Source organism: Falco biarmicus, chromosome 1 (assembly GCF_023638135.1).
Source record: "Falco biarmicus isolate bFalBia1 chromosome 1, bFalBia1.pri, whole genome shotgun sequence".
Classification (NCBI taxonomy): Eukaryota; Metazoa; Chordata; class Aves; order Falconiformes; family Falconidae; genus Falco; species Falco biarmicus.
This window is the reverse complement of record NC_079288.1, coordinates 99,242,327-99,266,254: the sequence shown is the minus strand read 5'-3', so window position 1 is coordinate 99,266,254 and position 23,928 is coordinate 99,242,327. Positions and strand designations below refer to the sequence as shown.

Genomic DNA, 23,928 nt, shown 5'->3' with positions numbered 1-23,928 from the left:
ATTGCTTTAGTAGTTTAATGGAATTTCTGAACTATTTGAGAATAATTTCAACAAGGGCACTGAGTGAATTATGGTGGCCATGAATATGTTTTAGTTTTTCTTCACTGAAGTCTGCCATAAAGAATTTAAATGCATAGTGTTTACATTATCTTTACCATTAAAAGCCATATGGGTACCTAAACTTTGGCATAGTGACTCTTTGCTAAGGATGTTACCTCACAAATATCCAGGTGTTCAGCACAGTTGCATGATATTGCATCTTGCAGTGCTAAGAAATTTAATGTGTGTCTGTGGAAAATGGTTAAGTATAAAATCACATTTATCTTTAGATTAAATGATCGTAAATGGAAACAAAACTAGAAATCCTCCTTTTGCTCCTCCAGACCTGAGATAAATGAATTTGATGTCATCAGCATCAACAAAATTATATATGATAGGTTCTATATTTTCCCATTTTGTCTGTTATTTTATAGCAGTGCGTGTCTAATGACAACATTGGCATAGATTAATCACTTGGAAGAGACCCTATATATACTTACCTATTGAAAACTTCACGTTAATTTGTTAGTCACTTAAAAGCTGAATAAACATTAAAATCCAGAAAAACAGTATTGTAAGAATGAAACAAAACAAGTAAGATTTTTCCAGAATTATGAAAAGATTTTTTTTGGGGGGGAGAAACCCCAAAGCAAAACAAAAACCCAAACCAAACATTCCTCTTTACATAAAGAAGTAAATGTGGCCAGTGTCATATAACAGCTTGCTAAATTTTGTTAGAAGAAACTATGAAAATACCTTGAGTATTTTCCTAATGAATCTCATACTGTTCTGTTGGTTTTGTTACTGACTTCAAACTAACTTCCTGTTACTTATAAATACTTAAGCCTTTTTTCCAAGTCTCGGTCATTGAGTTGTTTAATTAGGGAAAATCATACATTACATGTATCATATACCTTTCTCTTTGACACTTTTTCTGTTGACTGCTGTAAGCAGATGTTACAAACAGACAAAAACTTCAAGTCTTACTGCTCAAATAATTATAATGTTACAAATCTGTGAATTCTGGACTTCTAAAAAGTGCTTATTCAATGTATATGTATGTTAAATTCATGGGGTACATAAATATAACATTCATCTGATCCATAAGTACTCAGAGGAAGAGTTTACAATTGATTTTGGGCTGGAAGATGTAGATTCTTTCCAGCTTGTATAAAATACAAGAATTCAGACAGAATACTGCCAAAAGGCATGTGAGATTTGTCTGAAGCGTCTTAGATGTGAACACAATCCACTCCCACGCACCCCCTTCTTTTTTTCCCACCTCTTCCTCTACCCAGTTTTCTACTTGGCACCTTGCTATTAATTTATGCTCTATCTGACAAAGAAGGCTAACCGCTCTGAAATAAGTGGTAATCATACTATACATTGCAAAGTAATAGCACATCATGAGAGGTTGAACCAGGCTAAAACATTTTCAAAGCAACAAAACTGTTTCTCTTTTGAAGATTGTTGTTCTTGAAGCTCGCTCTACTTGCTACATTTTCACAATAATCCTAGCCTTTTTCTAACTCTAGATTATTATTTTTTTTTCAGGTCTCAAAGATATTTCATGTTTGTCTTTGGGTACCTTTGCTAAAGTAAATTAGAGAGGAACACACTCCCTTTTTTAGCACCTACTGAAATTTTATTGCACTCTGATCTCTTTTGGAATGTATGTCCAACATGTTAGAACTATCTGCAACCCATCTGGAAATCCTGACTTCTTACAACACTGTTTTCTTATGCCATAATCAGATGGTCATTTGCTTCCTTGTATGTTCCACTTCTGTAGTTAAAATGCTTCTTGCCTTCTTGCTAGAAGCCGTCTAGATTTCTATGTCTGACGCTTCCCTCTGTCACATAGATGTCCTCTTGTTTGTTCTGTATTAAGTTTGGGGTTTTTTCTCTCATTGATCTCTCCTATATATTTGTAAAATTCTTGAAATGACTGGTGATACTCTTGTTGCCATCCAAACAGAAATTACATAGCAGATAGGTGAAGGAGGTACTCCTGTGTAGTTCAACAGAGGGATCTGTACACTGAAGAGAGGAAAGGTGACTGAAAACAACTTTATACAGTAATTTTAAAATATATCTTCTATATATAAAATTTAACACAAAATTTCTAATGCCATGCTTTAAGGAAGAACATTTGTGCAGACCATTCATTATAAAATATTTCTTCTTTTCTGTAATCATTTAAGCTCCCTCTTAAGTGTCTGTGAATATTTTTGACCATAATGTAATCCAGATGGTGTTTTTTTCCCCTGTTACACTTCTTTTGTAGTTAGCTCTTTCTTATTATAGATAATAAACCTTCCCTACATAGTTGCACAATTTCTTTGTGCTGGTGATTCATTAATTACAATACTTTCTTCTTAACCCTTTGATAACAGCAGTAAGATTTCTTGTAAAATGCAGTTATGAGCACAAAATTCAGAATCCAGAAATAATCTAAATGCAAGACTCATATGAGGGGAAGGACTTGTGCTTCCAATATTATGTGCTGGATGTGAGACCCTGAATATACTTTGAAAAAATATTGCTAACCTTTGTTATATATCTGTAATTATTAGTGGAATTTCCATGCTTTAGTTGCAGTTTGATTATTCATATATGATTTCATAGCAATGCATACCTTTTTAGTACCTCTGTTTTCAGACATGTAGATTATCAGAATCACTTGAAAATTGCTGGAGGGCACTGTGTTGTGCTAATGTCTGTTTCTCACCATTCCTCCCCCCAACCCTTACCACAGAATCACTTAGTATTGCTGCTTTCCCAGTGCAGTGTTGTGCAACAAAGCATACAGATGTGGTTAAGCTGGTAGGTTTTGCAAGATGGGTTAAAGATAAGCCTTTGCACTGTTGTGGATGAAGTGTGCTCACATAAGTTTGTCTGACTGCTGGTGCAGAAGGATGTGATGGTATTCCACAATAAAGCTGAAAAGTTAATAGTAGCTTCCTTGATGTTGAGACTAGGTGTTCTTGGACTGCTGCAGTCATTCATGCTAATTCAATTGCATCAATTCACTAAGGCAGAAATCTACATTGGCAGGCCTTCTTGTTTGAGTACTTAAATTATTAATTTCTTGCGTGTGACTCTATGTCATTTTAACAGAGCAAAACCTCACCATTATTCACCACATAGTCACTATTGCTAATTATTTGTTGTGAAGTGTGTGTTCTTTTATCGGTTTTTTGAACTGGAAGGTACAGAATTGATATTGTAGGAATGCATTTTGGTTCAGTCTGTGCAAAGTAGTTGTTAGTAGGCATGATAGGTAAATCTACTTTGTAAACATTGCAGTAAAAATTGTTTCAAGCATGTAACTTCTATAAGCTGAGAAGTATTCTTGACATTCAGTTGCTCAGTTTTATGGTGCATGGGATATCAGTACACTTCAGCCTGTGTTTATATGCTTAGTCTTAAATCCTTGCATTTATTATAAGTTCATATTTTGATAATAGCAAGTAGTTCAATGAGAAATACGTATATTTGTTATTGCTACTGTCTCTGAAAACTGTGTGGAAGAGATGATAACATTGATGTGAAAAGGAGAAGCTAGATCTGCAAAACTGTCTCTATTATTTGATGAAGTTATGTTGAAGATTTCTGCTGTGCTTTGAGGAAAGTTCTGCTTATCTGCTGGTAACTATTTCCCCTTTCCTTTTGATACAACCTTCCAGGTTCACAGAGATCAACAGTTTCCAAGTAGCAAAAAAATGTTCTTAAGTTTGGCTGAAAGTGTTAAAATTAGAAGGAAAGCTTACACTTCTTATTCATACATTGTTGTATGTTTTTGTGATTTAAATGTATCCTAAGTGTGCGCTCTCTCTTTGACAAAAATACTGTGGTTTGAGATAAGCTTTCTAAGGCACTTCCACAGCAAACTGGCTGAATTTTGAACTGTGTCTGGTACTGCTTTCATTTCCTTTTCTTCCTTCTTTTATTCTATGATATTGTAGTAAATGCTGAAAGTGCTTCTTTGACTTATCTTTTTTTTTAGATGACTGCTCTAGAGACTTGACTGGGCAAAGTTAATAATTTTTTGGAGAACAATTAGTCGTCTTCCCTGAACAATCCAAATTCTGCAATTGCAGCAAGATTTTTCACATTTGAATTTTTTACCAGCAACTTCTCTTTCATCACTGTGTTGGTGCTATAGGACTGCTGCCTAAACAGATACCCCATTTTCTTTGTTAATTACTAAGTACCCTCTTCCTCTGAATTTAACTCAACAGCTTTTCAAATCTTAGAAAATAATGAGAACATCATCTCTTGGTAGTTCTGATACGTTTTTTTTTTCTATTGTGATACATTGAGGAGAAGATGGGAAGATCCATAGAATACAAAATGGCCTTTTTCACAGTTTACTTAATTCATATGTCACGTCAGGTGATTGACAGGCACGTGATTTAGACTTTCATATCTCTGTGAAAAAATACAGATAAGTTTAAATTAACTTTGAAGTTCAATTCACTACTATATATCCTCTATTCTCCTCTGGTACTGATTCACTGATATACAGCAGAGTTGCCCTTTCCTTGTTTAGAAGTAATAATATTTCCACTTTACAGTATGTTGCTTCCTGTTCATATCATAATTCTTTAGATAACAAAAAATAATGTGTTGAGGTTTCTATTTATCCTTTTGCATAATACCATAATGTGAATCTTGCTGTTCTGCAAGGAAAATGAAAACACAATAATATGCATATACGGGTGCATGTCTTGTGTTGGGAAGCAACATAAATCTTTTATAAATCATAGTCCTAAACTCTGCTGGTCTGTGAATAATAGTACTAACGGAACAGTGTTAACATGTGCTGTCAGACTCTTTTCAACTAATTTCAAACTGTTTCATTTCCTGTCATATATAGCTACAGTGATACCAGAGGATTTCAGGGTGATGTGCTGTTTGGGAGTCATTGGTTGAGAACCAGCCATGCAGGATATCTGTTCTGACAAGTCTTCAGAAAATATTTGAATGCATTGAATTAGGCACACTCATTTTGCTGTAAAAACTTGAGACCTTCACGCAAATTATTGGTGGCTCTTAATGAAAGAGAGAGGCTGACTGTTTCTATTAGCCAGGCTTGTGTGGTAGTTAATATGACTTTCAAAGTCATGAAGTAGAGGCTTTTTAAAAAGGGTCTTCGGAAAGATGACATATTTTAGTGTTTCCTATTCTGTTGCTGAATGGCTAAGTCTGTATGGTGGATCCTGAGAATACTTCAGATCCTGGGTCTGTGTGCATACATTGACTGCATACTCAATTTCTGTTGAGATATGAATGCTACAACAGAGATGTTTATAAAAGCAAAATTTAAAAATGCTAACAAAAAATACTGAAATTAAATATTCCATCATGATATAAAATGCTTTGGGTTTTTTCCTAAACAAAATAATCAAAGTTAATGTTTGCTTTTAAATTGATGAAAGTCTTTTCATAGAAGTCCAGTAGAACATTTTGACTTTTCCTACTAAGCAAATAAACTGTCATTAAAGAAAACGTATCCCTCATGTTTCTTTAGTGGAAGACAAAGAGTATATGTAGAAAAGTTTGCTTGCTATTTTAACACTTGAAACATTTGTTTATGACATATATGCATGTGGGTGGACATAAACCATTAAACCTTTCAATTTTGGAATTTTCTCTTAGAAGCTAACCTATCGGGGTTAAACAGGGGATTATTGTAACATATTTAAATAATAAAATCAGAACAGCACCATGCTTTTAGATAAACATGTAATTAAAGTGTTGCATTAACTTATTCTACCTCAAATCTTAGTTTTTTCATATGTTTCTTAGCTTTGTGATTTCCTGAGGGTGATCATTTCAATACATGTGAAGGGGGGAAGTTCAGTATGTCTCAGCTCCTCTACAGAAGGGAGGGTGCGTGGGTGGTTAAAAGTTGTCTCTGAATCTGTTTTCTACTTAACTGTGACTTGGACTTATGAGTGCATGGTGTAGGAGCAAGACTGAAGAAGAGTAATGAAAGCAGCTGATTGACATTTTAAAAGGCCTGTTTGTGGATCTTCTTTCATTTATTGTGATACTGCTATTAAAGTGTAGTTGGAAAAAAAAAAAAAAAAAAGTACTGTAACAATAGGTCACTACCACAGCTTGTATGTGGTGGAAAGTGCCTTGATATCTTAGTCTAAGTATTTCTAACTTTTTCCAGACATCTGCTATGTTGCTGTTGTACAATAACATCAGTTTTCTATTTCTTTCCTGCATTCAAAATATTTTTATACTTTTCAGAACGCTCTACATCCATGGCCATACAAAGCTGGATTTCATGGTCTGGTATAGTGCAATTGAAAAAGCAGCAGGCACAGATGGTAATGCATTACAAGACCAGCAGCTCAGCAAAAATGATGTTCCTATTATAGTGAACAGCTGTATAGCATTTGTTACACAGTATGGTAAGTATAGTGGATTTTATTAAACCTAAGATAATTTTTGTGTAATACCTAAGCCCCCACACCATCTGATCTTACTTGAATGGGTTTACATATTTCCTAAAGTAAAACCTTGTTAGCCTTGTTCTTTGATGTGATGGTGAAGTATCCTGTCACACATCTGAGTATTGGCAATTTGGGGAAATACAACTTGGTAGATGCCCTTTATAGACACCTTCCTATTTAAAAAATTGTTTTCCTGGTGTAGCACAGTCTTGGGGTCCAGTACCTCGGAGCAGAACACCTCAGTCCTGAAAATAAGCTATGTGAACGAGGAAAGGCTATGGCCTGGACTGGTCAGCCCATATTCAGGGAAACTGATGCTAACTGTGGAGCCATGTTCAGTCTTAAGGCTGCTGTTTTTTCAGTGTCATAGCCTAAGGGCATATAGTCAGTTACCATTTGTTTAAGTAAATTTTGCCAACATAACTTTCTATAGCATTAGATCATATGCAGATGATATCTGTCCTTTTAACTACTACAAATTCATCACTTTTACTTGTGAAATGCTAGATACATATCAACCCTGTACAAATCCGTCTTTGGGATAAATGTGTCTGCAACCTCTGTCAGTATGAGACCACCTAATTTATATTTCAGTGTTTGAAGTTTAAATAACTTTTGACAAACAATACATTATGGTAAATAGCTGTGTCTGGGTTACAACTATTGCCTAAAGCCAAGAAGAAAGAAGTTTTCCCTAAATTACTTTCTAATCATTAGTGTGAACTCTTAGAATAATTCATGTTGCTATTTCACGTGCTGAAATGTTGTTAAAGCAGGGTAGTTATGTCTGCCACTCAGAGCAATCATACGTGTATGTCCTAAATTAAAATTCCATTTCCTAATGTCTTTTAAATAAGTTAGATCTTTATTGAAAAATGTAGTTTTTTCAGGATCAGCACTACTGGGTGTTAAAATACTCATTTTAAAGCTGAAGAAATGAGTTAAAATACTCATTTGGAAGCTGAAGAAAAAAATATACATATTTTTGTGTCATCATGATAAAGTTTGTCTCTAGTTGTGGTCCATAGATGGCAGACACTCTTGGGCCCCACAGCGGTTCCTGACAGTAAAAACACAAAGGCAGTATCAAATGATAGTGCTTGTGGGCGTTACAGGAAAGGTGAATTGCAAGAACATAAAATGTGTTTTCATTTTTGAGAGAGTACTTAATTTGACAGGTACGTAAGAAAAGCAGGGTTTTATATAAATTGTGATTCTCTTTCAAAAAATGTGGGGAATGCAGGAAGCAGCTCTACCAAGAGAAACAACTGGACTGCAAATCCATGCCAAACTTCCACACCTTTAAAAAAAAAAAAAAAAAAAAATTTTTGGCTACTTGTGCAGTAATTGAAGGTAGTTTTGACTGTGGTTTAGACTGTGAATCTTTTAAGTTGGCTTTGCACTTTAATGGTTTTAATTGCTAAATGCATGAATACTGGCTGTCTGATGTCTTCCTGAACATGAGAAAAACCACAAAAAAGACTAATTTCTACTAATCCTGAGGCTTTTGAGAATGAAGTGTTTCAGATTGTATAAATATAATACTTTACCGAGTCCTAAGTTGAGTTGATCAGTAGGGTAATAAAATAGCAGGAGGTTTGCTTATGAAAGCAGCAGTGTTTCATGTGTAATAAAATACCGTTCATAAAAAGCTTCTTTCCTTGACTGTATCTTTTGAAACTTTTGTTTTAGGAAGTCCTGAAGAGATCTGGGCACTTGAATTGCCTGTAAAGTATTCCTGAAATTGTGATCCCAGGCTTGCTTAAGACTATGATGTGCATTTTTGCAAAGAGATATGGCTGGGTGTAAGCAGACTTGGCAGTGTTTTTACTAACAAAGTGAGTGTGTGCAAAAGGTCAGAGAGATTTTAGTAGGAAATACAGTGTGTTTGACAGCCAGATATGCTTTCCATATAATAACATCTAGAATTTTTGAATTCTCAATTTGACATTTATTTATTTTTTTTCCGTCCTGTATTGCTGTAACAGGTTTAGGTAGCAAGCAGATCTACCTTAAGAATGGGGATTCTTCCAAAGTGGCTGAACTGCTGGAAAGTTTCAAAAAAGATGCAAGGAGCGTTAAACTAAGAGCAGGAAAACATCAGCTTGAAGATGTAACTGATGTGTTGAAAAGTTTTCTTTCTCAAATAGATGATGCGCTTCTCACAAAAGAACTTTATCCATTCTGGATCTCTGCATTAGGTAATGTATTAAAAAACACTTGATACAAGAAAGGTTGTATGTACATTTTCAGTATCAGATTTGAAGGGATTGTTAATTGCTTGCCCGATATTCACCTATGTTATTTGATAATTGGCAAAACAATTGTAGTGAGGAAAATAAATATGTTTAGTTTGGCTGCAATAGCTTATGTTAATCAGAGATTATTTTATCACCTTTAAGTGAACCATAATAATAATAACAACTAGTGATATTTCCTTAACAATGTGAGTAAATAGTAGACCAATGTTGCACTGTGTCGTAGTTGGATCAGCCAAGGTAATAAGTGATGATTAATATTTTATGGAAGCATTGGTGGTAGGATTCAAGAAATAGACATATGTTAGAGTAGGAAAAAGATAGTGTACTCTGTCTTTTGACCATATGTAGAAGTTTAGCTCAAAAGTGGTAAAATGTTGATGCTATCATCCACATGATAATTAAATGGCAGTCTTGCTGCTTAAATTCTTAAAATATCTTTTATGTACATCCACACAAAGTTATGTGTATTAACAACTGAAACTTGTTAACAGCTGTTACTTGTTTTTTGTTTCCTTAGAAATATTAATTTATTTTGAAAGAAAATTTAAATAATTTCATCCCAAACTGTAACCTGTGATGTCTTTAAAACATGAAGATGCATGTCTCTGTATGATTGAAAACAGATCCATGAAATCACTAATATGTTAATTAGTTATTCATTTTTTTTAGTGTTTTTTATAGTGTTCTTACAAAACAGCTATATTTCAATTTGTTTCTATTTTGCAGTATTTACAGTCTGCAAAAAACACTCCCTCATAAACCGTGCTATAAATTGCAGATGATGCATAGCAATTAAAGATGCATAGGAAAAGCTAAGATAGAACATTAATTTCTGTATTCATGCATTGAAATCATGCATATTTACTTTGTGGCAAGCTTAGTCTTTAAATAAGTTATTAAAAGCATATTCCTTTCTGCTTTTGCTTAAGTTCAAATTTGTGGAGATTGTTTTAATATAAACAACTGGAAGTCTGAGAAACTCAGGTATGAATATTACACATTTTTGACCTTTAACCTCAATTTCAACAAACCAGCAGAAAGAGTATTAAGAATTTATTCACTTAACACAAGATTCCTCTCATGTTATCAGAAATCAGAAAAAGTTGTATCTGTAGCAGTTTAGATTTGTTAGCTCTTTTGTGAAAGAGAGTTAACTCTTGCTGTTAAGGTGTTAAGAGAGATTTAACTTGCTGATTTGTACATGGGGCTAAAATTCTGCTTCAGCTTTACAGCAGAGAATCATGTCTTGTTATAGTTAAGTGACAGTAGAAGTACTTGTGGGAAGACTAAAACACTGAAGAAGATAAGAGTATAAGATGTTTAAACTGGGTTTCTTGTTGTGTGTTGATTTTTCTTCTTCCAATTACTGAAGTAATCAAAACATAGTGCAGTAGTTAGTGGAGAGTGCTAGCAACCAGCTGGAATAGATGAGAGTTCTTTTGCTTTTTCTTTTCAGAAAATTGAGAGAAGCAAGGGATTAAGAAGAAAAAGCTGAATAAGTAAAGAAAGAAAAGTTACATTAACTTTGCTCATGCCCTGAGCAGGATTGTGCTCTGTAGTGTCTATGCAGCATGGGGAGGCAGAGTGAACTTGAAGGTTGAGAGCCGTGGCTGTGTTTCAGATACTGTAATTCCCAAGACTGGAATTGCTATCATGGGCTTTGCCACTGCTGTGCTATGTAACTTTGTAGCACTTACCACCCCTTCCTGTTTCCTCTCCTCTTACCAGTCTTACGCATTTGGATCTTTAAACTACTTAGGGCCTTGCAACACTTTTTTCCAATAAAAGTTAAAGAGATGAAAAGATCTTTTCCTTTCTTATCTCTGGGAACGTTTCTTAGAAGTACATTTGTACTTGTGCACACACAGATGCATTCACACATATACATGCACAAACTACAGATTAAATATCCTCTGAGAGGAAATGGAATTGCTATCCTGAGATTTAGTCTTAAACTGTAGCAAATAGTGCTTGAATATAGAACTAGCCCTCTTTATTGCTGATGCTGTTTCACTAAACTGGTATAGACTTTGTTAATAGTATATCGTTAGTATTGCTTTTATGAAGAGGAGATTGACTGGGCAAATTGCAGTTGTAAATGACTAGAGCTGCCAATATAGTTAATGAGAATTGCTATTGGTTTTTTGTGTGCATTTTAATTAATGCTCAGTTATGATTATTTTCTGGCAGATACACAAAATGAAAAGGAACGTGTGAAGAAGTATGGAACTTTTATTCGGACACTTCCACCAGTCAGTAGGGCAACTTTGGCTGCTTTAATTGAACATCTTTACAGGTCAATACAAATGATGCACTGTAGCAGAGGAATTCTTGTAATGTGTTCTCAGCATAACTCTACCATGTAGCTTGTTACATTAACTAGTAAGCATCAAAAGCTTACCTAGTTGTGCTGATTAATTATATTTGATTCCCTTTAATTTATAATGTGGTTTTTCTTTTGTTGTGTTTTTAGTAGTAGCTATCTGTAAATATCAATGGCATGGAGCAGCTTTACAGCAAGAGAGGGCTGCCAGGGTAGGGTGGTTTTTGATGTAGTTTCTTTAGACAAACTCGTTTTACCCCAGTCTGCTAGTCTTCCAGAGGATTGTTTCAAATCATTCTTGAAATTACAAGATTTTTCAGGGAAAATGTCCTTCTTCACAATCTGTATTGTACATAATAACTTTGACAATTAGCTACCCTGTTTTTCATCAATGCTTCATTTTGCAACTGAGATAGTGGTAGAGAATATCCAAAATATAAACTTGTTTAAGCAGCAAAGGTCGTGTCTTATTCCTTGATCAAATAAGCAGCAGCAAATGTGAGAAAATGTGTGGCTTGGATGATTCTGCAGTGTCATGGTTAAACAGTAATGGTCTATGTTATATTATCTATTGAAGAAGTCAAATTATATATTCCTGGTAAATTGTAGTAGGTAGAGCATGTGTAGAATCGTTTCTTTGCAGGATATTGTGTTCGAACCTCACAATACATAACCGTGTACATAGCAGATGTTCTTTTAAAAACTATTTAGATGTTTATTAAATTGATTGGTGCCATTATTGGGATAAATATTGTAGTAAGTGTCATGTTTAATTATGTCTCCAAACATATCCAGATTAGATGTAGTAGTATGATGTTATATCTGTTCTGAAAGTAGTTTGAATTTATGTGTATAACAGTGAAAATTCTGTGATACTTTAAAAGATCTGTGTCTAAAAGAGGACACATTATGTAAACAACAGAACTGATATGAAAACTTTACTATAGGTATAGAAACTAAGAAGGATCTCATTCCTTTCCACATTGTGTTTGATGTTAGATCATAAGTTTGTAGGATATACTTACATAACATAATATAGCAAATATTTAATGTTGGTGCAGCATCATCTTGAGTGCTATGTGCAGTTCTGGGCCCCACAGTTTAAGGATGTTCAGGTCCTTGAATGCATCCAGAGGAGGGCAACAAAGTGGGTGAAAGGGCTGGAAGGAGCATCCTGTGAGGAGCAGCTGAGGACTTTGGGCTTGTCTAGTTTGGAGCAAAGGAGGCTGAGGGGCAACCTCATTGCTCTCTACAGCTTCCCAAGGAGGGGAAATGGAGAGCAAGGTGCTGATCTCTTCTCCCTGGTATCTAATGATAGGATGCATGGGAATGGTTCAAAGCTGCATCCAGGGAGATTCAGATTTGATATTAGGAAACATTTCTTCACCGAGAGGGTGGCCAAACACTGGAACAGGCTTCCTAGATGGGTGGTCAGTGCCCCAGGCCTGGCAATGTTTAAGAGGCATTTGGACAGTGTCCTTAATAACATGCTTTAATTTTTGGTCAGACCTTAAGTGATTAGGCAGGCAGACTAGATGATTGTTGTAGGTCCCTTCCAACTGAATTATTCTATTCTGTGCTATTTTTATTCTATTATAATTCTGGTATCGCTTGAGATACAGATAGAAAGTACAAGATTTCATTTTTGTAAGGAGTTGTGAGGTAAAGAATATAAAGAAGTATAAAAAAGAATAAATAATACTAGGTTTTTTTCATTGCATTTAATGTAGTTATTCTTTTGAAATGCACTCTGTATTCTTAAAAGGAGCCTCAGACAATTAAAGGAACAATGAAACACTCTAAATAGGTTTATTTTTTCCTTCAACAGGGTGCAAAAGTGTTCTGAAATCAACCATATGAACCCTCACAATCTCGCCATGGTGTTTTCCTCATGCTTATTTCAAACAAAAGGCCAAACTAGCGAAGAAGTCAATGTAATTGAAGATCTAATTAAAAATTATGTGCAACTTTTTGATGTAGGTATCTTTTATAGAAAAGTGTCCTAATTGCTGAGCTGTTAGAAATGCTAAAACATCAAAGTCTTGTTAAAGATGATCTTGCTATTAGTTACGCTATCTGAGGATTTGCAGGGCTTTTGAACATTCAGTTGACACTGTTCTTTGTCTGCTTTAAGTTTTATTTCCCAGCTAGTTTAGCCTGTGTAGGAAAGACTATTTATAGGCTTGCTGTGAGCTACTGTTTTCCAAAATGGTGCTCATTCTTCTTGCTGACACCAGCGTACCAATTTAAAGAAAATTTTAAGAATATGACTATTAAAAACAATACTCTATTCAAATTTTGTGGGCCTGATCAGAACTGAAGCATGGAAGAATTCTGTGTTCTCAGTCTCTGACCTGTGGTTATGGTAAAGACTAGAAGGGTTCCTTAGGCCTAGAAAGAACATTAATTCCAACTGGATAGAAAAGATACTACTAGCAACAATTTGTATTAGCCATTTTGGTTTAGAGTTTACTGTGCCACTATAACATTGTTTGGCAATTTTTCATGGAGTCGTCTCTCTTCTATTATGTATTTGGTAAAGTTTATAGTAATGAGTCCCTTCAATGAAGTGTTGTTTCTGACTGATAGGACATTTTGCATAGCTGCTTCTATAATAATGTGATTAACAGTATTGTTAATTGTAACAAGGTATTACTGCTACATTATTATTTATGATTTACTACTGTTAGATGTAAACATTTCTCAATATTTATATTTGTATTTATATTAGTTTATTACATCAAATTAGTCTTTGCTATTTTATGTTGTAATTTTTATACTTGCTCCCTTATTAATTGATCAAAAATTATCTATTTTAAACAGATAAATGAAGACCAGGTCAAACAAATGGATATAGAGAATAGCTTTATTACTAGGTGGAAAGACACTCAAGTAAGTGGCAAGTATCAACTAGTATGCAAACAATTTTAACAAGACTATTATTTTGTTCATAGGTGTTTATACCTAGATTTCTAAATGTAAATTTCTAAGTTTGTATAGTGATCAGTGTTGTTAACTGCAGAACTGAGGAAAATGAAATTAAATAAAAGAGGAGGCATAAACTAATAAAGCAAAACAGTTCTGTGTAAAGCATGCTGTAGAATTATGTTCTGGCCTGAGTAACGGGATAACTTACATGTTGTTACATACTTTTACTATGCTTCATAAATTGTACTAGAAGGAAATGGTCAACATTTGCAAATGTGAAAGTGATGATCTATCTTTTTTAAATTTTAAACATGCATATTAAATACATTCAAGTGTATATTAATACTTCTATTTCATGAGCTTTGGGTATACATGGTCTCTTCTTCATTAGAGTTTCACCATCCCTTTGAGTTTAAAGCATCTGAATCTTTGGCCACATCCTGTTCTGTGACCATCTCTAGAACTGGAAAGCACAAATATTATTTGGAAAAGCTTCAGACACATACTAACAGTCAAACTGAACTTTGTGTTACACTATGAGAAAATTGAATATCTTAGGCCATTTATCATCTTGAGTTACAGTTTTACCTGTAATAACTTTTGAATAACTTCAGAGTGGTATGAAACAGCAAAGTGATAGCATGTTTTACTGTCTGAATGGAATCTGTGTACGTTCCTAATTAAAGCAAAAATTGCTAAATTTCATACTACAAAGGTGGTTTAATTAGAAGAACTAAAATGAAATGTAGGGAGCTTAAAAGCTTTTTCAGAAATCTAGAGCAGTGGAGGAGAAGCTTCCAGTGATTTTGAAGTTTACAGAGCTTTAGAAACTAATAGAAAGGTAGTAAAAAAAATCTGTAATGCTTTGTCTGTTGGATGCCTTTCCCCTTCTAGCAACAGCTTTGTGGTACCTTATAAGCCATCATTAAGAAGATAGGCTTTTGCAAATACATGCTGAAATTGCATGCTCTGTTAATTGCTATCTGGAGTCTTATTTTAAAGGAATCTCATATTCCTTTATTGTCTGGGCCAGAGTGGCATGTAGCTTTCTGACCATAATGACCTACTGTGAATGTGCATATAGAAGGTAGAATGTAGATTTCCTCCTTTTGGTGCCCAGTGGGGAGTGACCAAGTTACTGGGAAACTTTTTAAAGTTGATTTCTACTGTCTGTCTTGCAGAATGCAAACATCTGCCTTGGTAATGGCAAGAAAAACACCCCAAATTTGATATCTCTAAGAGCATTCTTCAAGGCAGAAGCTGAAGTATCTTTAATGGAATTTATTAATTCTGGGGTTCATGAAAAGGACCTTATTGAGATTAGAGAATAAAATTATGAAGCCTAAGATCCTGAAAATGGAGAGACTTTAAAATATTTTCTGTGGGTTTAGAACCAAAAAAATACTTGGTACAGCTGTTACACTATTAACAATTTCCAAGCAACTCTGGGAAGCTGTAATGATTAAATGTTTGTAATACCTTCTGGAAAAATTAGGGAGATATGAGTGGAGTTTCATGAGTAGAGAAAGAGATAGTGGAGACATTCTGATTAGATAGGGAGAAAAAAGTAGAAAGGAAACTGAAAGGCTGTTGATGTATTGAATAATATAGTAGCAACGGCTGGCCAAGTGGGTTTGTCTAAAACTGAAGAAAAATATAGAGAAGACCCAAATAAAGTGGTGGTTTTCTGTATTTTTCCACCCCAGATACCACTATGAGATCACCCTTATCAGGTGTATCTAACTTAGAAGGATGCCTGTTGAAGAAAGAGAGAAACTTTCTTTTGTTTCCCTTGGACTCTCCATGTTTTTGGGAGGTGGAGTTATAGCTGTTCCTTGGGTAGCCTGTTCTATTGCTTGACCACCTTTTCAGTGAAAACATTTTTCCTAAAATCGAATTTAAACCGTACCTTTTGTAACTTGAGGCCATTTCCTCTTGTCCTGTCACTTGCTACCTGGGAGAAGACGCCTACCCCCACCTGCCTACAGCCTCCTTTCAGGGAGCTGTAGAGAGCAATAAAGTCCCCCCTGAGCCTCCTCCAGACTAAACAACCCCATCTGCCTCAGTGGCTCATCATAAGACTTGTTCTCTAGATCCTTCGTCAGATTTGTTGCCCTTCTCTGGACATGCTGCAACACCTTTACATCCCTCTTGCAGTGAGGGGCTCAAAACCGAACACAGTATTTGAGGTGCAGCCTACCAGTGCAGAGTACAGGGGGACAATCACTGCCGTAGTCCTGCTGGCCACACTATTTCAGGTACAAACCAGGATGCTATTGACCTTCTTGGCCACCTGGACACACTGCTGGCTGATATTCAGCCAGCTGTCAGCCAGCACCCCCAGGTCCTTTTCCTCCAGGCAGCTTTTCAGCCACTCTTCCCCAGGCCTGTATGACTGTTTTGACCCCAGTGCAGGACCTGACACTTCTTGTTGAATCTCATACAATTGGCCTTGGCCAGCCAGCCAGCTTTTAACCCAGTATAGAATACACCCGTCCAAGCCATGAGCAGCCAGTGTCTCCAGGAGAATGCTGTGGGAGATGGTGTCAAAGGCTTTAATAAAGTCCAGGGTAGACAACATCCACAGCCTTTCCCTCATCCACTGGGCAGGTCATTTTGTTGTGGACATCACGTTTGTCAAGCAGGATCTGCCTTTCATAAACCCATGCTGGCTGGGCCTGATGCCCCAGTTGTCCTGCACATGCTGCTTGATGGTGCTCTGAACAACCTGTTCTATAACCTTCCCCAAGCACTGAAGTCAGGCTGAAATATCTGTGGTTTTAGTGTGGTACAGCTTTATTAGCTGCAGTGGAGTCTATTATTTCCTTTGTATCTGATTCTACCCCTTCACATTCCTTCCACAACTTTGCAATCACGTGGAATAATTTAAAGCCTATCTGTCTTGGATGGCACTGTCTTGGAAATGAGAATTCAAATCACTGGATTTAACAGTGGGCTCATTCAGAGTGTATCCTGAATGAGTTTAATGATTAGATGGGTTGAGGTGCTCGGCTTTACTGAGGTGGTACCAGTCCTAAGTAAAAAAGAAACTTTAGGAACCAGGAATGTTTTTATAGAAAAGGGTAATTTGTTGGGTACCCATGTATGTAGGTGATTGTTTTGAGGATTGCTGTTGTGAGATTAAACACAGAAAAATCTGTTAAGATCTTCAGCAATGCAAAAAGAGACTAATGTGCCCAAGCATTTCGGATTTCCATATGACCTGTTATATAAACAAAGGAAAAATGTATCAGAATAACTGTGTACTAGAAAATTTCAATATGAAAAGGAGACAGAAAGAATTATTATTAATGAAAAAATATTGTAGTAAATTACCACCTTTTCCACTCTGTCCTAGAAATATATTACTATTAAGACCTATTCAGATATTTTGCTCTATATTATTTGTATTGTGTGGGCAAAATGGATTTGCACTATAAATTGTGTACTTTGGTGTATGGCTTTGTTCTTTAATATAGACTTGAATGGCATAAAAAGGAAAATAGTATACAGAATGATACAGATTCCCTGTTTACCAAAGAGGACAATGATCTCAACTTAAAGCTGTGGTTGATTTTCTTCTCCCTGTAAAGAAAATAAGCAGTGTAAAAGTCTTAGAACAAACTTGGTCATTGGGGCATTTTAAAATTGTATCTGAAGTGATTCCAGATTCCTACTTGGAAAACATTAATTCTTAATACTCAGTGCATGTACGCACAACCTGTTACAAGGAAAATGTTAACTGAGCTGCTGGATTTTATTAATTAATCTCTGTCAATACTGTATCTGAAAACATCATGAAATGCTGCATTTGAGTTATAAAATATTTTTGGATCTTATCAAATCATTGGTATATTCAGTCTGTACAGCACTTCCTGGAAAAGGAGCCACGAGAAGTCAAGATAGCAAATAATAACTCAGGAGATCTTTGTCTGGGAGCACTTGCTCCAGAGATAACAGCTTTTTTCGTTTTAGCTTTCTAAACAAGCAATGGACATGGAATCAAAACTTCTACTTTTTAATGATTGATAAATTGAAGTTTGAACTGCTTTTAAGGAATAGGGACGGACTGTATTCTCTCTGTTGTCAGCCTATTACCCCTTGAATATAACAATTGAGGAACTGATTCCTCAAGAGCCTGACTGTCATTTGTGGCAATTTGATTGTGACTATGAGCATTTTTCCCCTCTGAATTAAGCTGTGGAACATTTTTTGCCAGTTGCCAATTTTTCTGTAGCAGACATGATTAATGTAACTAGTGTTTCAGTTTGAAGATAAATTCTTCCTAAACTCCATGTGCACATAACATGTAAAATGCATGGATGTCTAATGCCTGGAACCACTTTAATGCAGCAGGGAGTAATTCTGATCAAAGATGGTACACTTGCTGTTATTTCTAAGTATTTACTGCCTGAAGCCCACTGATTAAAAAAGTTTTTTCTAGGTGGTTGCAAGGATGTTTTGAAATTTTATATGTAATTTTCTCTCTGGAAGAATTCAACATTTCCCTAACTGTGCATGATGTTGCCAAAAGGTTTTGCTGGGGGAAAACATTAGAGCCAGACCTGAACTAACATGAAGTGCTTTTGTAAAAGATCAACCTTCCTCTTTGTTATATTTTACATTTATGACTTCTGTCATGAGTCTGAAGTGCATATTACTCATAATTTCGAAGACTGGATTGTATAGATGCCTACACTTTATATTTTACCAGGGTTATCCATATAAATGACATTTAAACCACTGCTGTTAAGTCCAGTCTAGCATGTGATGCACTCATTAACACTATGTAAAGAATAGCCAGACCTCAGCCAATTGTTACGAGCTGTATTTGCTGAACAGACCTGAAATGGGATAAACATTTTCAAAACAGAAACAGTGGTTAGTTGGAATGGTGTAGCTTTAACTTCATATCTTTCATTATTTCAGTGAAGGAAAAGGGTATGCTGAAACAGATTATTTTTCAGCTGCTCCCTCTCTCAGTAGCTACCATCATTCAGCCTGTAAGCGCCTTGCTAGACCATGCACATGGGAGACGTGCATATGCAGACCATGTAGCATGGAGACTGGACTTCAGGCTCATGCAGGAGAGGTAGCTCTTTGAGAACAGTTTTGGATGTGCTTCCATGACTATTAAAAGTGATGACATGGTGCGGACCGAGTGATGTAACAGCATAGGTAACTGGCAGCTTTGGCCTCAAGCAGCTACAATTAAGAATTGTGTGTAAGAATCCTTTCCATTTAACATCTGATAGTGTGACATTATTGCATCAAAACATGTGCACATTTTTTGTGGGAAAATCAGTGATGTGGGTGTTTAATACATTTGAGTATATAGGTTGCTATAGTACTATTATCACCAGGCTGGTGATGCAAAGTGTTCACAGAATAACTGAACCATATTTCTGCTTAAGGCCTGGAAGTTCTTATGTCTGAAACATTACTTAAGTTCCATTCCAGGTGGCACTTCATTAGCCGCTCTTCATTTTCTGTCCACCACATACTTACACCAGCTGTTTCTGTTTGCTGCTGTAATTTACATCACATTTTCTTTCTGTACAGTTGTTTACATGAGCCCAGTGGAAATCAAATGTCAGCTTCATTCTTATTTCCAACCCTTTTCTGTAATATCATCTGAAAAGCAAATTTTAAAACTAAATGAGCTTTTTTGAGTCTGTGCCACTATAATTAAGCAGCTTTCTTCAAAGTAGCTTTGTAATGTTTTTCTTCACAAATGTTTCCATTAGTTTTCTATTCTCAGAGGCTAAACTAACTTTTAAGTCACCATTTTTCAGAATGTTAATGCTCTTTATAATTGAGTGCTGACATTTATTTTTCTATAGAAATGTAGGTTTAGCTTCTTTAAATTAGTCAAAATGTGTCCCAAAGCTTGCCTGTTTCTATCATTTTCTCTATATCTTATTCTGTATATAATGCAGGTTTTTTACTTAACCTCTTCCTCTGTTTGTAGTAATGCATGAACAAGTAGCATCACTATGAATACTGTTCTCAAAATTAAGACACAAATTGTTTATTAATTCTTTATGTTGGCTTATTAATAAAAGGGTACACCTGAAAGGTCTAGTTTTCTGCCTTATTTTTTCTTCCTATGCTCTGATCATCACCGTGTGTTTAGTTTTAGAAAGTAGTTTTCGTACTGGGATGAATTACCGTCTTTTGAAGATGCTTATGATTATGCTGCAAGGGAATTAGAGCAGACAAAATGTGAGACATTTTTAACTGTAAAACAACTTCTCACATACAAAGAAAATTTTATTGCCATAGATGAGCAAATCTAGTAATGGAAAATACTAAATTCCTTCTCATGGATCAGCTTTTTCTCCCTGATCATAAAATATTGGATTCCAGTTTTTTTGTAAGTTTCATATTGTTAGACATTCTGAAATTATATTTGTTGGTATTGAATGTGTGAAACATATTATGTCATACATTCGCTTTATCACCTAATTATTCCATGTTAGCACTGTACACAAAGTTTAGATATCTCTCCAACAAATTTGAGGAGCTATACTTAACAAAGGTTGAGATCAAAAGCATTTATTTTGATTGTTTTTTAAAGTATGTAATGACAAGTTTTTGTTGTGATTAGTGATCACAAATACAGTCTGTATAATAATGGATTTTGATTATATGGATATGTACATTTGGCTATATGACTGAAATATTCTGTTACTTGTAATTTTTCCTCCCATTTATGATTAGCTCATTTTAGTTTGGGGTTCCTGTCCTGTCCTTTTTCATGATTTTAAATTGTATTCATCTTTTTTGGCTCTGAAGTGAGCCTGGCTACCATCTAAATCAACATTATGGTTCTGGCAGTTTGAGATACTAAGGTAAATTTATGTCTTAGATTTTGCAGTCTTAAATATAAATTTAAAATTTCCACTTATTACATCTCCCCAAGTTTTCCTGTCGTTGAAAGTATATTTGTAAAGTGTGTTCATTTCTTTTGATATGGTTCTCTTGTATTTAGTCAGGGTTTGGATTTTCCTCCTGAGTCTGTGAATAGTGTTTGTTTCCTTACACTAGTCAAATAAAAGCAAAGGTAGTGCAGGTTTTCCGATTAGAGTCAACATTTGGACTATTTTTGTAGATGAGTGGGGAAAAAAAAATTTGAGTTCAGTAGGTTCTAGCACATCTACTAGATAATGATTATACTTCTCATACTTAAAAGGATGTTTGAATATTTTTAAGAGTCTAATTTTGTTTTCATTGCTTTGTTTTAGGTTTCCCAGGCTGGAGATTTGCTTATTGAAGTTTATGTGGAAAGAAAGGAGCCAGACTGTAGTATTATAATCAGGGTTAGTGTATAAAAGTGCTACAGTGTTTTTACTAAGCATTTTCTCATGAAGTATATCAAATTTATTTTCATATGTTTTATATAATTATATAATGAAAGTATAAATTTATATGTATCACTATTCTTTTAAATATTTTTTCTTACTTTGCTCTCTTGCCTAAATTTTGTAAAAACTGATTATTATGCATTTTTAAGGAGAATGTTATCATGGAGTTTTATAGGGGAGATATCCTTCTTTGGTTTTACTGCAGTATACAGTGGTATAAATTCTTGCAGCTTTATGGGTGCAACACGCAAGAACATGAACAAGTACACAGTGATTGCTGGCATTATTTAATGGTTCAAAGCCATTTAAATGACCTTCCTCATGATTTTTCTTTTTGCCGGTGGCTATCAGCTATCCTTGAGTGCTAAGAAACCAAAGCTTGTTATTTACTATAATTGAGATTTTTCAGCCTTGTATCTGATAGTGTATTTTAAATGCACTCATCTCCATGTAGTAATGCTTTGTTGTTTGGAGGATGAGGAAAAAATAATCCATTTCTGTAGCGAGAAAGGATATTGTTAAGAAAGAAATAGAAAATTTAGGGCAATGCTTTTTTTTTTTATGTTATACCTCTGTTTTCTTTTTGTTCTGATTAGCATATGATTCTCAAACACTTTTTTGTACATGTACATGGTATACATAGATACACGCATACATACACATAAGACATGCTTTTTTAAATAGGAATAAAAATGGGAGTGTGCACTGTTAAGATAGAAGAATGGTTTTTCTGTAATATTTACCTTTCCATACCCAAGAAAACATCTCAAGGCTTTTTCTTTTTTTATTTTCTCTCTAATTTTTAAAGGGTAGACAAAAGGCATTTCAAGTCACCAAGTTACCACTCAGCTAAAAATTACAGCTTAGAGTTTATGGAACAAAATATGGGAAGCATGCTACAGTCTGACAAATAATTTAGGTTTTCCAACTATATCTGCAGCTTTTTTTTTTTTTTTCCTTTTTAAGTCAATTGCAGGGAGCAAGATTTTGAAAAAATAAATCAGAAATTAGTAATTGTAGTATATTGTTAGCTGACTCAATTTGTATTACAGGTATCACCTTTGATGGAAGCAGAAGAATTAACTAATGATGTCTTAGGAATTAAAAACATTACTCCCAACAAAGATGATATCTGGGCTGCTTTTGAAGTACTTGAAAATGGAGAACTAGGTTAGTGACACTTAATTTTATGCATGTTCATCAATATTTTTTTTTTTATTTTTCAATATATAACATAATCAAAAGCTTAGTTAAAGAGTTACTGAAAATCTTATAGAAACAAAACAAAAATTAACCTTCATGCCATTGTTATACGTTTTGTTGCTGAGGCATCTGAGTGATTTCTTTCTATGCTTTGCCAGAAATAACGTGGAGAATTGTTTTAATATGCTTATAAATTGAGGGCTGAAAAACTGTTCTTTACTCTGCTTTGCAGTTCATGAGTGATCAGCTATGGAAAAGTAGGCCTTGCCAATCAGTGTCAAAGAAGAAACTCATTTTCATTAGAGAGTCAGCAGTTCATTTTATAAGGAATAATGTTTTTCAGACAATGAAATGAGAAAATGCATGTAATTTTTAGGGGAAAGGATCTTTTTTGTTATTATTTAGTCAATTATTTTATATGTATAAATGAAAAAGGCATAATCCTGTGTGTAATTATGTGTTTATGGCAAGAGACATTATGGTGTGTCTAGCAGAATCTTGAAACTTTTGTTTTAAATATGGTTCTGCTGCCAACAAGAACAAATGCCACATGATCACAATATTCATGAACTGTAAAGAGGTTTTAAACTTAGGAGTGCTTTTTTGCATGCTGGAGCTTGTGCTTTATTATTAGAGATACTTAAAATAACATAAATAATTGAGGGTTTTTTCAGTGAGTTAGTATTCAAAACACAACATTTTCATCTGATTGTTGAAGAATACATGGGGGACAAATACAGTTTTAGTAAAAGGCAATGTCTATTTGCACTTCATAGTAAGTTACTGCTTTTACTATTTTTGTGTTACAGAAGTGGACTATGGACTAGTTTATTTCTGTAGTGAAGATGTGTATTTTCAAGTTAAGGAATAAAAAAAGTATTAAAAAAAGTGGAGAAAACTGAGATTACTAAGTGTTCCAAGAATGTTTGAATAGTTTTGTTGTACTTGCTTTTCAGATGTATTTACAATAATCTTTTCAGATTTACTGATATTCCTGATATACTTAGCCTTGACCTTCGCAGTATCAATAACAAGAATGGAACTGCATTCTTCCTTTTGACTTAAAATAAATGATCCTGATCCCTCCTTGCACCTTGCAGTTTTGTGGTGATGCTGTGTAGAATTGTAATAGAGTTCTTTTCCAGATTCATAGATGTGGGTGCCAAATGACAAAGAGTGCTAGCATCTATTATCTTTAGAAGAGTCCTGGTAACTCCTACAAGTACTCTAGAAATCCTATTTCTTTTGACTGAGCAATGGAAAAATTTGAAGAGGGAATTTTATTTTCTTAGACTTGATATATAACACTTACAGGCAAATGAAGACTAAACTAG

The 23,928-nt window shown here is 34.8% G+C and overlaps 1 protein-coding gene across 3 annotated transcripts in view; it reads left to right on the top strand.

Moving 5' to 3' along the window:
- The window catches only part of ARAP2 (ArfGAP with RhoGAP domain, ankyrin repeat and PH domain 2), a 129,996-nt gene that overhangs the window by 76,171 nt on the left and 29,897 nt on the right, over positions 1-23,928 (top strand). For all 3 annotated transcript variants that reach the window (XR_008823869.1, XM_056351398.1, XM_056351408.1), the window contains exons 20-26: positions 6,307-6,470; positions 8,501-8,713; positions 10,964-11,069; positions 12,925-13,072; positions 13,920-13,988; positions 21,272-21,346; positions 22,444-22,561. Coding sequence is in view for 2 of the 3 variants with exons in the window: in XM_056351398.1 (XP_056207373.1) it covers positions 6,307-6,470; positions 8,501-8,713; positions 10,964-11,069; positions 12,925-13,072; positions 13,920-13,988; positions 21,272-21,346; positions 22,444-22,561 (893 nt within the window). In the remaining variant the exon portion in view is untranslated. The remainder of the gene's footprint in view (positions 1-6,306; positions 6,471-8,500; positions 8,714-10,963; positions 11,070-12,924; positions 13,073-13,919; positions 13,989-21,271; positions 21,347-22,443; positions 22,562-23,928) is intronic.